Genomic DNA, 15,253 nt, shown 5'->3' with positions numbered 1-15,253 from the left:
CTACTGCACCACATTTTCTTTCTAATCCTGAAAGTTCTGCAGTTTCCCAGAGCTGCGGTGTCATTTGCATTGTACTTGGCACAATCTTACAGATTTAGATGTTACAGTAAGATGCTCCACTTATAAACATACTCCTATTTCACGTGAACTTTCGGAAAATACCCCCAATATTAGATTATCTCCCCTTTTTATCTCTACTTGAAAATGAATTGTCACTGCCAAACCAGTAGGTTAAACTCCAAATTACACCAGAATCGGATGCTTTTCTTCCTTATGTTGATTTGTGGGGTAGAAAATGACAAGCTTAGAGTGCGCCTGTCAAATTTATAAAGTGATATGAGAATTTGCTGCTTTTTAAAAAAGATTTATTTATTTTTATTGGAAAGACAGATTTTACAGAGAGAAGGAAACAGAGAGAAAGCTCTTCCATCTGCTGCTTCACTCCCTAATTGGCTGCAACAGCCAGCCAGAGCCGAGCTGATCCGAAGCCAGGAGCCAGGATCTTCCTCTGAGTCTCCCTTGCGGGTGCAGGGTCCCAAGGCTTTGGATCGTCCTCCATTGTTCCACCAGACCACAAGCACGGAGCTGGATGGGAAGTGGAGCAGTCAGGACACAAACCAGCACCCATATGGGATCTGCGCATGTGCAAGGTAAGGATTTAGCTACTAGGCTACTGAGCTACCCCACACACCTCCAAAAAGAGTTTACCTCTTTTTTAGGGGATGGGAGAGAGAGAGCTTTTCCTTTGCTGTTAGTAATGACATTAGGCTATAAATGAGTCTAAATAAAGGAGTTAAAAAAGGAAAAATGAATCAGCTGTTGCTGATCAGATGCATGCTTCTCTAGCTTCCAGTAGAGATGAATAAAGCAAGTGTATTTTTAAACAACTTCATGACAAATTCCAATGTTCACTGAAATAGCTTTAAATACAAGCATAGTAGGGAAAATTGCGCATTTAATGGCTCTAATCTAAGCTTTACCTATTTCAATATTATCATTTATATTGTATTTGTGTTTAGTGAAACCAGTAATTACAAAATGACATTACAGAAACTATAACATGGGTTTTGATAACTCTGTATACAATCGATGAATATCATTACATTATTTTTCCATGACTTTTTTTTAATTTCCCCTACTGTGTGTTAAACAAAAAATTACATGGTCAACAAAGAATGAACATTTATGTAAAGTCAAAGTTTTAAAAGTAGGTTATTGGGCGGGCCCGGCGCGGTGGCGCAAGTGGTTAAAGGTCCTCGCCTTGCACGCCCGGGATCCCATGTGGGCGCCGGTTCTAATCCTGGCAGCCCCGCTTCCCTTCCAGCTCCCTGCCTGTGGCCTGGGAAAGCAGTCGAGGACAGCCCAAAGCTTTGGGAACCTGCCCCGCGTGGGAGACCCAGAAGAGGCTCCTGGCTTCGGATCGGCATAGTATTGGCCTGTTGCGCTCACTTGGGGAGTGAATCATCGGATGGAAGATCTTCCTCTCTGTATATCCGCCTTTCCAATGAAAAAATAATAAAAATAAATCTTAAAAAAAAAAAAGTAGGTTATTGCTTTAAATTTCATTTTAAAGGGCCAGTACTGTGGTACAGTATGTTGAGCTACTGCCTGCAGTGCTGGGCATCAGTTTGAGTCTATTTTCATTTCAGTTCTGTGCTAATGCACCTGGGAAAGCAGCAAAAACAAGTTGGGCCCCTGCACCCACATAGCAACTCTGAAAGAAGCTCCTGGTTTCAGTTTAGCTCAGCTCTGGCCACTGCAGCTATTACAGTTCTCTCTCCTCCCTCCTTCCTACTCTCTCTAACTCTGCCTTTTAAAAAGATCTTAACTTAAATGATTTCTTTTTACCTTTACAAAAGGGGAGGAAGGGCCCGGCGCGGTGGCGCAAGTGGTTAAAGGTCCTCGCCTTGCACGCCCGGGATCCCATATGGGCGCCGGTTCTAATCCCGGCAGCCCCGCTTCCCTTCCAGCTCCCTGCTTGTGGCCTGGGAAAGCAGTCGAGGACGGCCCAAGGCTTTGGGAACCTGCACCCGCGTGGGAGACCCGGAAGAGGCTCCTGGCTTCGGATCGGCATAGTATCGACCCGTTGCGCTCACTTGGGGAGTGAATCATCGGATGGAAGATCTTCCTCTCTGTCTCTCCTCTCTGTATATCCGCCTTTCCAATGAAAAAATAATAAAAATAAATCTTAAAAAAAAAAAAACAAAAGGGGAGGAACATAATCACAAGAAATCTCCATAATAGTAACACTTGTCTGAATAAACACATTAACAGTATCAGACTTAAAAAACCAACTGGCAATTTCAGAAATCAACAAATCTGCAGAGATAGTTAAACCCACTATAGGTGACTAATAGGCTGGGTAGGCAGCCTTTTTCAAAAAACAGTCCAAAAACAGACATTTAAGACAAACTGGGAAGGGTGTTCACACAAGAAATGGTCTTACAAAAAGATAGCATTGGGCCCAGCATGGTGGCCTAGAGGCTAAAGTCCTCGCCTTGGACGTGCCAGGATCCCATATGGGTGCCGGTCCTAGTCCCGGCTGCTCCACTTCCCATCCAGCTCCCTGCTTGTGGCCTGGGAAAGCAGGTGAGAATGGCCCAAAGCTTTGGGACCCTGCGCCCGCGTGGGAGACCAGGAAGAGGCTCCGGGTTCCCGGCTTCAGATCGGCGCAGCACTGGCCGTTGTGCTCACTTGGGGAATGAATCTTCCTCTCTGTCTCTCCTCCTCTCTGTATATCTGACTTTGTAATAAAAACAAATAAATCTTAAAAAAAAAAAAAAGATAGCATTCACTTTTTTAGAAACTTGATAAAATGAATCATCTTCATGGACTGTGTATCCTTGCAGCTGAGACACCTGCACCCACATCCTAGTGTTGCAGTCTGTGACTCCAGCCCCCCGATAATGAGGAGCCTGTAAGGAGTGGGGATGGTTCAAGTCACTGGGTTCCTGCCACCCAAATAAATGAACAAATCATAAAGGAGCAATGAATCAGCTGCTCCCAGCTTTCCCCTCCGCCTCAGCCTTACCAGAGTGGGCATCTGGGGAATGAACCTGCTCTGTCTCTTTTCTTTCTCTTGCCCTCTATCTATCTCAAAATACATTTAAGAGTTTCTTATTTATTTGAAAAAGAGAGAGGGAGAGACAGAGAGAGATCATTCATCCTCTGGGCCACTCCCCAAATGGCTGTAACAGCCAGGAACTGGTTCCAAGTCTCCAGCACAGTTGGCAGGGGTCCAAATATGTGGGCATATTCCCGTGCCTTCCCAGGAACATTAGCAGAAAGCTGATCTGAAAGCAGAGCAGCCCAGATCCAAACCTGTGTTCAGATATGAAATGTTGGCTCACAGGCACCAGTTTTGCCAATTATACCACAAAACAGACCCCTAAAATAATTTTTGAATGTTCTCTTTGTGTACATAAACAGAATATATACAAGGACTCAATTTAAACCAAAATTCTTCTGATGTCCGATTTATGAGGTATTCAAATCTTAATAACCACCTCTCAACAATCTGCATCATGCAAGCCAGTGCTGTGGTGCAGTGATTCATGCCACTGCCTGACACAGGCGTCCCATATGAATACCAGTTCATATCTTGGCTGCTCCATCCCAACCCAGTTCCCTGCTAAGGGTCTGGAAAAGCACTGGAAAACAGCTCAAGTGTTTGGGGCTCTGCTACCCATTTGGGACACCCAGATGCAATTATTGGCTCCTGGCTTCAACCTAACCCAATACTGGCCACTGCAGCTATCCAGGGAGTGAACCAGCAGATGGAAAATCTCGCTGCAAATCTGCCTCTGAAATGAACAAAATTAGTCTCTAAAAAACAGAGTCTAAATAACAGAGAACACCTAGAATAATGTCAGACATGTAGACACATTTGCTATAAATATTGTTATTACTAACATTATTATAGGCATGGGCACTCTTGTGTAACAAGTCATACTGCAGCTTGCAACTGTATCCTGTACTAATAAATACCAGTTTGAGTCCTGCCTGGCTCTACTCCCAACCCAGCTTCCCGCTAACCCATTTGGAGAACTGGCAGATGGTGGCGCCCCGTGGAACACGTGCACAGAGTTTTAGGCTCCTGGTTTCAGCTTAGCCCAGACATTCTAATCTGGACATTTGGGAAATAGATGGAAAATATTTGTCCCTCTGTCACTCAGCCTTTCAAGTAAATAAAATAAGTCAAAAGAAAGAAAGAAAAAAAAAAAAAGAATCCTGGGGTAAGTGTCATGGCACAGTGGGCTAAGCTGTTACTTTGTGTGCAGTCATGCTGTGTTCAAATAAACATCTTTTATAAGAAGTGAGAGGGTAATTCCTCAATCAGTTCTGTTCATAAACTAGTATCTAATCTTCCAGGGACCCAAATAATTATGAAAATGTGTTGAATGAGGTGCTGACATTAAAGCCCAGCCACCAACTGCAGCATTCCATATTGGAGCACCAGTTCGAATCCTGACTGCTCCACTTCGGACCCAGCTCCCTGCTAAGATCCCTGGGAAAGCAGCAGAGCACAGCCCACATTCCTAGCTCTCCCCCTCCCCCTAACATTGGGAGGCAAAAGAAGCTTCTGGCTTCTACTTGACCAACCCCAGGCATTAGGGCCATCTGAAGAGTGTACCAGTGGGTAGATTTTTCTCTGGCCCTGTCACTATGTAACTCTGCCTTTTAGATGAGTGAATAAATCTCCAGAAAAAAAACAAGATTTGTTCCAATAGTACTGCAATCTTCCAATCTATTGTTCTATATATTTAACTGCTTTTTGATTACTGATAAACTCTATACCCAAAAGTCATTTATCACTCTCTATTACAAGTAGATTTTATAAAATGGCAGGCTTTTATTGATGTTATTATCTATTTAATTATGTGTCATTTTGCATGATACATAATGCTTTTAGTATTGGAAGATTTTCTCATGCTTTAATTTAAGCACCTATGTCCTCATGGGCACATAGCAGATGGTTTTTACCTAATCCCAATCTATTTGCAATCAGTCAGAAAACAAAAACACTAAGAAATGTGTCAAGTGAAAGGAGACTGCCACCACATACAAAACCCAGGAAACAACCAAGTGACATTCTCTGTCACCAACTACAAATAGCTTTGGTTTGAAGCTGTTTTTAGGTACACTGTCTTAAATTTGGGCCAGCTTTAACACTGAAACTCAAGTAAGAAGAGGCAAAAACAAATGAAGCGTGCGTCCAGCCCCAGGGTAGCCAGCCAGAGAGCAGTGAAACTGCTTACACTTTTAACTTCCTTAGGAAGATTGTTTCCCATTGAATTCTTTGCATTCTTACATCAAAACCGGTTTAAACTGAAGTTAGTTCTCCTATCATACTCAAAACTCAAGAAGGTTAAGAAAAAGTCATGCTTTCCACCAGAAAAGCAACACCTAAGTGACTCATCACATACGCCCGTTCCTGAAGGCAGACAGAGGAGGCAACACCAAGTTCTTACACCGCGTAGATAACCTTCTTCCATCCAGCCTAAGTTTCTCCCAACTTCCACTCAGCTCCCACTCAAGCCCTTGCTACATCAATAGGGCGGGAACAGCTCTTCTCCGAGGCGTCCTGCAGATGTATGCCCCAGCGCAGCCACCTGTACCCTCAACGCCCTCCTGGCCGGCCCTAGCCTCATTCTTGCATCCCTAACCCCAGGACTCACAGCTCCCTGCCTAAGCCGTCAGCGGATTCTGGGGCCTTGTTCCTGGTCATCCCCTCTGGGTTCATTCTCCACGGTAACCACTCCCGCACCCACCATACCTGCCTCTTGGGATACTAACAGCGTGCAAAGGAGCCCTGGTATTCTGTGACTTTGTCAGTGTCCAGCACAGGCAGGGGGTCACCGGCTAAACAGCGATCCCATCCCCGGCTGGCACTCCTAAACCAAACCACGTCTGCCACCCCCAAGGGGGAGCTGCGCAGAGTCCCAACCACCCCCTCACTCCCCAACAACCGATTCCCAACTTCAGGCTCCAGCTTTGCTTCCCACTCAGGCCGACAAAACTTGGGGCCACTCCCCGCGGCCCTGGCTCCTTCCCGCCCGCTCCGCGCGTCACGACCGCCGGCCGGCCATGCCTCCGGGCCCCTCGCGACCCCCGCCCCTGCTTCCCCGAGACCACCGGCGACGGCCGTCACCTTCTTCCTCCGCCATGCTGCCGGCGGAGGCCGAGGGAACGCGGCTGCAGAGCCGTGCGGGGTCCTCGAGCGGCTCGCGCGGCCCAGCGCCTCCCTCCCCGCCGCGTCGCCCCGGCCCTCCTCGGCCGCCCCGGGCCCGCTCGCGGCCGCCGCGCCCCCACTTCCTGACCCGCCCCCCTCCGGTGTCGCCGCCAACTGCGTCCCCCTAGCGGCCCGGGAACCACAGTGCTGGGAGCGCAGTGCGGCCGGAGCTCTTCGCTAGGGGCGCCGGAGCCTGCGCAGGCAGGAAGCAGCTGACGCCAGGGGCGCCGCCCCCGGGAGGACGGGGCCGCGGGCCGGTGTCCACCCCCGGGAGGAGGAGATGGCCGGCCGGTGTCCACCCCCGGGAGGGCGAGATGGCCGGCCGGTATCCACCCCCGGATGGCGGGGCCCCGCTGGTGTCTTCCTGTGTGAGGGCGAGGCGGCCGACTGATGTCCACCTCGTGCGGGCGAGGCCAAGGGCCGGTGTCCACTCCCGGGAGGGCGAGGCTGTGACTCCTGTTGTAAATCTCGGGGGTCGCGGGCGCCCTTTATACGACTCCCAAATTCGCCCCGTTTTACCGAGTGGAAAGGATCCAACGCGGTGCTGAGCGTCTGCGTCCCCGGAGGGATTCCAGGGTTTAGCTGACCACCTGACCATGACCAGGGACCTACTTCTGCTGGGGATTTCAGATTTGTAATCACCATAACGGGCTACACAAGCACTTTGCATTTTATGATATGGGAGGGTACACATCACCACAATGGGTGCATTTTGCACATGCCGTAGCAAAGAACATAAAGTTACACTAATTCACTCCGGTTAATTCTGGCATCGGCCAACAAATGGGAGACCCTTTAAACCAACACTACTTTAAAGATAAATTTAGGAACCAACCAAAAGCAATTTTTACAATGATATTTCTGGGCCTGGCGCGGTGGCCTAGTGGTTTGCTTGCATGCTCCAGGATCCCATGGGTGCTGGTTCGTATGCTGGCTGCTCCACTTCCCATCCAGCTCCCTGCTTGTGGCCTGGGAAAGTAGTCAAGAACAGCTGGAAGCCTTGGGATCCTGCTCCTGGCTTTGGATCGGCTCAGCTCCAGCTGTTGCAGGTACTTGGGGAGTGAAACAGCGCATAAAAGATGTTTCTGTCTCTCCTCTCTGTAAATCTGAATTTCCAATAGAAAAGAAATCTTTTTAAAAAAAATTGATATTTTACTGTGCTTGAAAAGACCTGGGCAAGGTGTCAGAGAAGAAACACTTCCTTGTGCTGTTTCACTCCCCAGATAGCCACTAATGGCCAAAGCAAGGCTGGTTGGAAGAAAAAAACAAGGAGTTTTTTTCCTTGTCTCCCACATGGGTGCATGGTTGCAAACAACCAGGCTCCACTGTTTTCCCAGGCCATCATCACGGAGCTGGATGGCAAGTAGATCAGCTGCTCCCATATGGGATTCCTGCATGGGCAAGGTGGGGATTTAGCAATTGAGCTATTGCACAAGCTCCATCCAGGTCTGCTGTATTAGGGTGATATCCTATTTGGTCCATTCTATAGATATTGAATGAATTTGTTGTAAGTTTGACTGCTCTAGATATCAGTAGGTGAGGAAAAAAAAAAACGGGATAGAAAAAAATTGCTTTTCAAACTGTGAAACGTGAATATGAAAGAAGTTAGGATAATCCAGTGAGTCAGGAGAAATCAACAGACCACTGTTCGCAGTACCCTAGTGGCTGGAGGCCTCACTTTGCACTCACCAGTATCCTATATGGTCACTGATTCATGTCCCGGAGGCCCACTTCCTATCCAGCTCCCTGCTTATGGCCTGAGAAAACAGTTGAGGACAGACCAAAGCCTTGGGATCCTGCCCTGCATAAGAGACCTGAAGGAGACCCCTGGCTTCAGATCAGCTCTGCTCCAACCCCTGCAGCCATTTGGGGAGTGAACCAGTGGAAAGATCTTTGTCTCTGCTCCATTCTATATATCAAACTTTGCAATAAAAACAAATCTTTTTTTAAGATTTATTTATTTATTGGAAAGTCAGATATGCAGAGAGGAGGAAAGACAGAGAGGAAGATCTTCCGACCCATCATTCACTCTCCAAGTGACCGCAACGGCAAATGCTGTGCCGATCCGAAGCTGGATCCAGGAACCTCTTCCGGGTCTCCCACACAGGTGCAGGGTCCCAAGGCTTTGGGCCGTCCTCAACTGCTTTCCCAGGCCACAAGCAGGGAGCTGGATGGGAAGTGGAGTGGCCAGGATTAGAACTGGTGCCCATATGGGATCCTGGCGTGTTCAAGGCAAGGACTTTAGCCATTAGGGCACGCCGCTGGACCCAAAACAAATCTTTAAAAAAAAAATTCAGTAGACTATTGATTTTGTTACCTAGTGAGAACCCTAAAACTTCTAAGTATATTGACAGTAGAGTCTGACCACGCAACCAATATAAATTGATGTGAAAGAAGTCAGACACATTCAGGCATGTGTAGCCTAGCAGCTAATGTCCTCACCTTGCACGCACCAGGATCCCATATGGGCGTCAGTACTAATCCCAGCAGCTCCACTTCCCACTCAGCTCCCTGCTTGTGCCCTGGGAAAGGAATCAAGGACAGCCCAAAGCTTTGGGACCCTGCCCCTGTGTGGGAGACCCAGAAGAGGCTCCGGGTTCCTGGCTTCGGATCGGCTCAACTCCAGCTGTTTTGGCCACTTGGGGAGTGAATCATCAGATGGAAGATCTTCCTCTCTGTCTCTCCTCCTATATATCTGACTTTACAATAAAAATCTTCAAAAAACATCAGATACCTTCAAATTCAAACTATGTGCTTTAAAAGGTATGTAAATATTTTGAGACCAGCATTGGGGCATACTAGATTAAGTCTCTGTCTCCAGATCTGGCATCATGTATGGGCACCAATTTCAGTCCAAGTTGCTCCACGTCAGAGCCAGCTCCCTGCTAATAACCTGGGAAAGCAGTGGAAGATGACCCAATGCTTCAGGCTCTTGCACCCACCACAGAAATACAGAAGAAACTGTGGCTCCTTACTCCTGCCTTCAGACCTGCCCAGATCTAGCCACTGTAGCCATCTAGAGAGTGAACCAGAAAATGGAATTTCAATCTTTCTCTGCTGTCTTCTATTCATTTCAAATAAAATAAACAAATAAAAAAAACAAATATTTCTTTCCATCTATTGGTGCTTTATCCTAAAAGATGAAACTCTTTCACTACTGAAAAAGCTGCCTCACGGCACAGGATCATGTGATTTTTCAGGAGTTCAATGAATTCAGACTGCTTCCGGATAATACTGCATAAGGCATGTGTCAACTAAACACATGCAGTCCTAACATGATTCAAATGGTAACTGTGGGGCCCGGCATGGTGGCCCAGCAGCTAAAGTCCTCGGCTTGAACACGCCCAGATCTCATATAGGCGCCGGTTCTAATCCCGGCAGCTCCACTTCCCATCCAACTCCCTGTTTGTGGCCTGGGAAAGTAGTCGAGGACAGCCCAAAGCCTTGGGATCCTGCACCTGCGTGGAAGACCCAGAAGAAGCTCCTAGCTGCTGGTTTTGCACCAGCTCAGCTTTGGACACTGCAGCCACTTGGGGAGTGAACCAACAGATGGAAGATCTTTCTCTGTCCTTCTCTTTGTAATTCTGCCTTTCCAATACAAATAAATAAATCTTAAAGAAAAACTGACACTTGGAATTTGTTTCAATGTGAAAAGCATACCCTTATTAAGAACAACACTTGTGTTTTAAAAAATTGACAAAAAGGGTGCCATATAACATTTATGAAAGTTTTTAAGGGAAAGACAATCATTTTCACCTGAAACCATCTGCTGTTTTACTCCCAAAGACGCAGGAAAATTGTTGTAAGCCAGAAGCTCAATGCAAGTCTCATGTTGGAAGCAGCAAAAACTCAATCTTCTATGTTAGCTGCCTTTGGCCATTACAGACACTGGGGCAGTGAACTACTGGATGGGAGAGCCTGTACGAAATTTAAAACTAAATATATATTTTTTTAAAGATTTGGGCCTGGCACAATGGCGCATTGGTTAAGGTCCTCGCCTTGCACGCCCGGGATCCCATATGGGCACTGATTCTAATCCTGGCAGCCCTGCTTCCCATCCAGTTCCCTGCCTGTGGCCCGGGAAAGCAGTCCAGAACCGGCCAAAGCTTTGGGAACCTGCACCCACGTGGGAGACCCGGAAGAGGCTCCTGGCTTCGGATGGGTGTAGTATCGACCGTTGCACTCACTTGGGGAGTGAATCATCGGACAGAAGATCTTCCTCTCTGTCTCTCCTCTCTGTATATCCGCCTTTCTAATAAAAATAAAAATAAATCTTTAAAACAACATAAAGTAAAATAAATATTTATTTATTGGAAAGTCAGATATATAGAGAGGAGGAAAGACAGAGAGGAAGATCTTCCGTCCCATGATTCACTCCCCAAGTGAGTGCAATGGCCGATGCTATGCCGATCCAAAGCCAGGATCCAGGAACTTCTTCCGGGTCTCCCACACAGGTGTAGGTTCCCAAAGCTTTGGGCCGTCCTCGACTGCTTTCCCAGGCCACAAGCAGGGAGCTGGATGGGAAGTGGAGCTGCCGGGATTAGAACAGGTGACCATATGGGATCCTGGGGGCATTCAAGGTGAGGACTTTAGCCGCTAGGCCATGCCTCCAGGCCCAACTAAATATATTTTTAAAAGCATTCTGGCAATAGGGAGTAGCAACGTTTGATATACAGAGTCCAATATGGGTACAAAAATATATGAAATGCTGGTTGCCAGGGTTAGCGAATCAGTTAATAATTACTTCATTCATTTCTATTTATTGATTGCTTGATTTATATTGGAAAGGCAGATTTACAGAGAGGAGAGACAAAGACCTTCTATCCTGATTCACCCTTCAGATGCAGTTTACATAGCTGAGCTGATCCGAAGCCAGGAGCCAGGAGCTTCTTCCAGGATTCCCATGTGAGTGCGGTGTCCTAAGGTTTTGGGCCATCCTCTGCTGTTTTCCCAGGCCACAAGCCAGGAGCTGGATGGGAGGTGGAGCAGCCAAGACATGAACTGATACTCATATAGGATGCTGGCCCTTGGAGGTGGAGGAATATCCACAATGCCTGGCCTGACTACATTCATCTTAACACCTAGGTGTGAGAGGTGCTGACTACCAAAGTACAAGGGGCAGCAGGTTGCTGGTCATGGGAAGGCAGGTTCCATCTTAAACATGAGCAGTTTGTGAAAACATGGAAACGTCCATTGGGATGTTTGGCTTAGCAGTCAGAAGCTCCACAAAGTAGTGTGAAAATAATGGCATTTATTCACTTAGGCAATTACCATGAGAAACACCAATGACGGAGGCAAGGAGGTTGAAGCCCAGAATCACCTGCATATTTTACATCACTCTTTAAGATGCATTTAGTGCTTGACCCTAATATCCAAATGTATATCAGTTGTAAAACACTAACTCAGGGGTGAGTACTTGACCCAAAGATTAAGACACGCACATCCCATATCAGAGTGCCTCGATGTGAGTGCCAGATGCACTTCTGATTTCAGCTTACTGCTAATGCACACCCCAAGGGACAGAAGGTGATGGTCCACATACTTAGGTGCCTGCCACCCACATGGGAGACCTAGAGTAAATTCTGGGTTCCTGGTTTTGGCCTGGCACAGCCCTGGCTGCTGGACTAATTTGGGGAATGAGAACTATCTCGCTGCCTCTCAGATAAAAAGTTTAAAACAAAAACACAGGCACGATAGCTTAATGGTTAAAGTCCTCGCCTTGAACGCACCAGGATCCCATATGAGCACCAGTTCTAATCCCGGCAACTCTACTTCCCATCCAACTCCCTGCTTGTGGCCTGGAAAAGCAGTCGAGGATGGCCCAACGCCTTGGGACCCTGCACCTGTGTGGGAGACCCGGAAAGAAGTTTCTGGCTCCTGGCTTCAGATCAGCGCAGCACCAGCTGTTGTGGCCACTTGGGGAGTGAATCATGGGACGGAAGATCTTCCTTTCTCTCCTCTCTGTACATCTGCCTTGCCAATAAAATAAATAAATCTTAAAAAAAAAAAACCCACTAGGGGTTATCCATTTATACATATCAACTTTTCAGAATAGCAACACTGCTAAAGTAAGGGCAAGTCAGCAATAAAAAGGCAGACCAAACACACTAGGAACTCATTCCATGTAATGCTGTATATAATGAGTTGTATTTGTAAAATGTTAGGAGAGCAAGTAGGGTACACCCACTAGCTCTCAAGTGTGTGCATTTTATTTATAACCTTGAGCCAAAGTTCAATTTGAGCTTGAATCCCCCAATCCAGCAACTACTACTTCTACTAGACCCTCCCTTCATAACTTGCTGTGAAGATTCACTGAAACAATTGATCATTTGCTCAGCTGTTTGTAGCTTACACTGTACTCTTTCAGGGAAATGATCCACAGCTCGGGTCTTAGCCTCCAACACCCCGTTCAACTTCTATGTAAAGGTATTAAACTGAGTGATGAATGTATCTGCCTTTTCATTTTGGCCTTAGAGAAGTAGTTTGCCTGTAAAACCATTCCTCCCAGGTTTACTCTGGACTCTGCCTTCAAGATCACACTGAAAAACAGAGGCAGCTGGCCCAGAGCAGTGGCCTGGTGGCTGGGATCCCAGATGGGTGCTGGTTCTAATCCCGGTGGCCTTGCTTCCCATCCAGCATCCTGCTCATGGCCTGGGAAAGCAGTCAAGGACAGCCCAAAGCCTTGGGACCCTGCACTGTTGTGGGAGACTCAGAAGACTCAGAGCTCCTGGCTTCTGTTTGGCACGACTCCAGCCGTTGTGGGGAGTGAATCATCACACATAGGATCTTCCTCTCTGTGGCCTTCAGGTCCTCAAAGTTGAGATCAGTGCTTGCTTAGTCTGTCTCTTTGTATAAGAATGAAGCAGAGAGAGGATTACAGAACAGCTGTTCTAGGCCCAGATCCAGAGAGCTTTTGATCACACACTTAGCCCAGGCAGATTTTGTTGGGGTGAAGGCAGTTAGGAACTTGTGTGCAACTTCAATCAGTGGCCAGAGAACCAAAGTGAATAGAAACGCAGCAGGCTCCCAACCTGCCATGAGAATTATGCATCTTCCCTGTAGTAAAGTGAGTGGCAAGAGCCAGAGCTAAGGTTCAAAAATGAGTGTTTTTGTTGATGTTGGCAAGGACTGGCATGGAAGAACTGTTTTAGGGGAACTAAACTTCATTCAATGAGTGCTTCTCAAGAACATGTTGAGTGTAAAAAAATGGGTTAGGCATGAAGAAAACACAGGGAACTATACTTTACACCCTTGAGGGTATTACCAACAGCATTATCAGCATGTTATATATTGACAATACATATTTAGGTTGTTCTGAAGTGCTAAAAGTCAGGTAAGACCTAACTGAACCCTAAGAATGGATAAAACTGGAATTTAACATTAGAGAACTTTGGATCAGCACCACAGCTGGAACACATAAGACTCAAACATTAAAGCTCTACATTTTTACTAGTTTTATATGGCTTAAAATAGGTTTTCAATTCTTTGTGTAACTAGGGATTCAACAAGATGCAAAGAACAAGTATTTGTGACTTACTGGCTGTTTTCAGCATTGTGGTGTGCCAAAGCTGTCACCAGCTCCACTTGGAACCCAGCTGCTAACACACCTGGGAAAGCGTCAAAAGATGGCCCAAGGGCTTGGAATCCTGCACCCAAATGAGAAAGGCAGAGGCTTCTGGCTCTTGGCATCAGCCTGATTCAGCCCTGGCTATAGTAGACATTTGGGAAGTGAATCAGCAGATGGAAGATTCTATCTAACTACGCCTTTCAAATTCCAATGATTCATACTTTAAGGGTGATTAACCAGAATTTCAGTCTAATCATCACTGATTACTTTGGTAGATTACTAGTAAGTTATCATTTTATTATTAGCTTAGAGAAAACCCAACAACCCCAGGAAGAGATGGCTGTTCTTCACCTTTCCCCCATTACCTTAATTCTTCCAGGTAACAAAAGATGAATTCAGGGGTGGGCATTGTGTCCTTCTGTGGAATACCTGTATCCCATGTTGGGAGTAACTATAGATTTGTGTCCTGGCCACTCCATTTTTGATCTAGCTTTCTGCTAATAGACCTGGGAATAGACCGACCAAGGACTTGGGTTCCTGCCAGCCATGTGGGAGACATGGAATCCCAGGTTTCTGGTTTCTGCGTTGTCTAGCCCTGCTGTTGAGGCTTTTGGGGAGTGAATCACTGAATGAAAAATCTGTCATGCTACCTTCTAAATATGTAAGTCTTAGAGGAAAAAAAAAAAAAGCAAGCACTGAGATTAAACAGGTGAGTTTTATTATCAAAGGTAACAATTCTACAAAACTTCAATGTTGTGGTTTTACCGCCTATCTTAAAGCCTTTCAGAATTTGGGCAAAAAGCATTTTAAGGCATTTAGTATAAAGAACTTTATTTCCGTCCTTAAGTGCCAGTTATCACCAATTTTCACACACACAAATGCTTGTGTTTATTTCCCATGAGAGGAAGGAACATCGCTGGGCAGAGGGGTAATGCTCCACTCTTCATTCCAGGTATGAATCCAATTACTGTAAAGCAAATAAAAATAGCAGCCACACTGATCTGCATGGCATTGCATCCAAGCAAAGGACAACAGGAGTAACTTAAAGACATATGTGCACTTAATCATATCCTGGTTCTGCTTTGGAGTTACGCAAGGCAGTGGTCCTAGCTAGTGTCTAATATTGCACATTTGTAGCATAAACACAGCTAAACACACAGTGCTCAACACTGACAGCGGCAGTACCTGCTCCAAGAGCATCAGGCTGGCAGGCTGCCTACAGCTCTATGCTAGTCAAAGTTCTAATTGTTTGACAGTTAAGGCATTCCAGAAAGAGGGTTAAGGCTATCTTATTATATACAAGCACTCACTTCAGTTAGTACATTACTTTCTAGAAGACACAGTTCAAAGAGTCTTCTTTCTGGTGACATTAAAAACTATGGAATTCCTAGAATTACAGTCAAAGCCATTATCAATAATGAGAAAAAGTATAATATAAAATAATACATATGAAG

At 46.3% G+C, this 15,253-nt stretch overlaps 1 protein-coding gene across 1 annotated transcript in view; it reads right to left on the bottom strand.

Annotated features, from left to right (window-relative positions):
• DPY19L4 (dpy-19 like 4) overlaps positions 1-6,246 on the bottom strand; it is a 62,388-nt gene extending 56,142 nt beyond the window's left edge. Inside the window, exon 1 of the mRNA XM_040993439.1 lies at positions 6,152-6,246. Coding sequence (XP_040849373.1) covers positions 6,152-6,167 — 16 coding nt within the window. The 5' untranslated portion in view covers positions 6,168-6,246. The remainder of the gene's footprint in view (positions 1-6,151) is intronic.
• Positions 6,247-15,253: the final 9,007 nt, after the last annotated feature.

This window comes from Ochotona curzoniae, unplaced genomic scaffold, assembly GCF_017591425.1.
Source record: "Ochotona curzoniae isolate NIBS_2020 unplaced genomic scaffold, NIBS_Ocur_1.0 contig_1071, whole genome shotgun sequence".
Lineage (NCBI taxonomy): Eukaryota > Metazoa > Chordata > Mammalia > Lagomorpha > Ochotonidae > Ochotona > Ochotona curzoniae.
The sequence above is the reverse complement of the archived record's forward strand: the minus strand, read 5'-3'. Positions and strand labels throughout refer to the sequence as shown.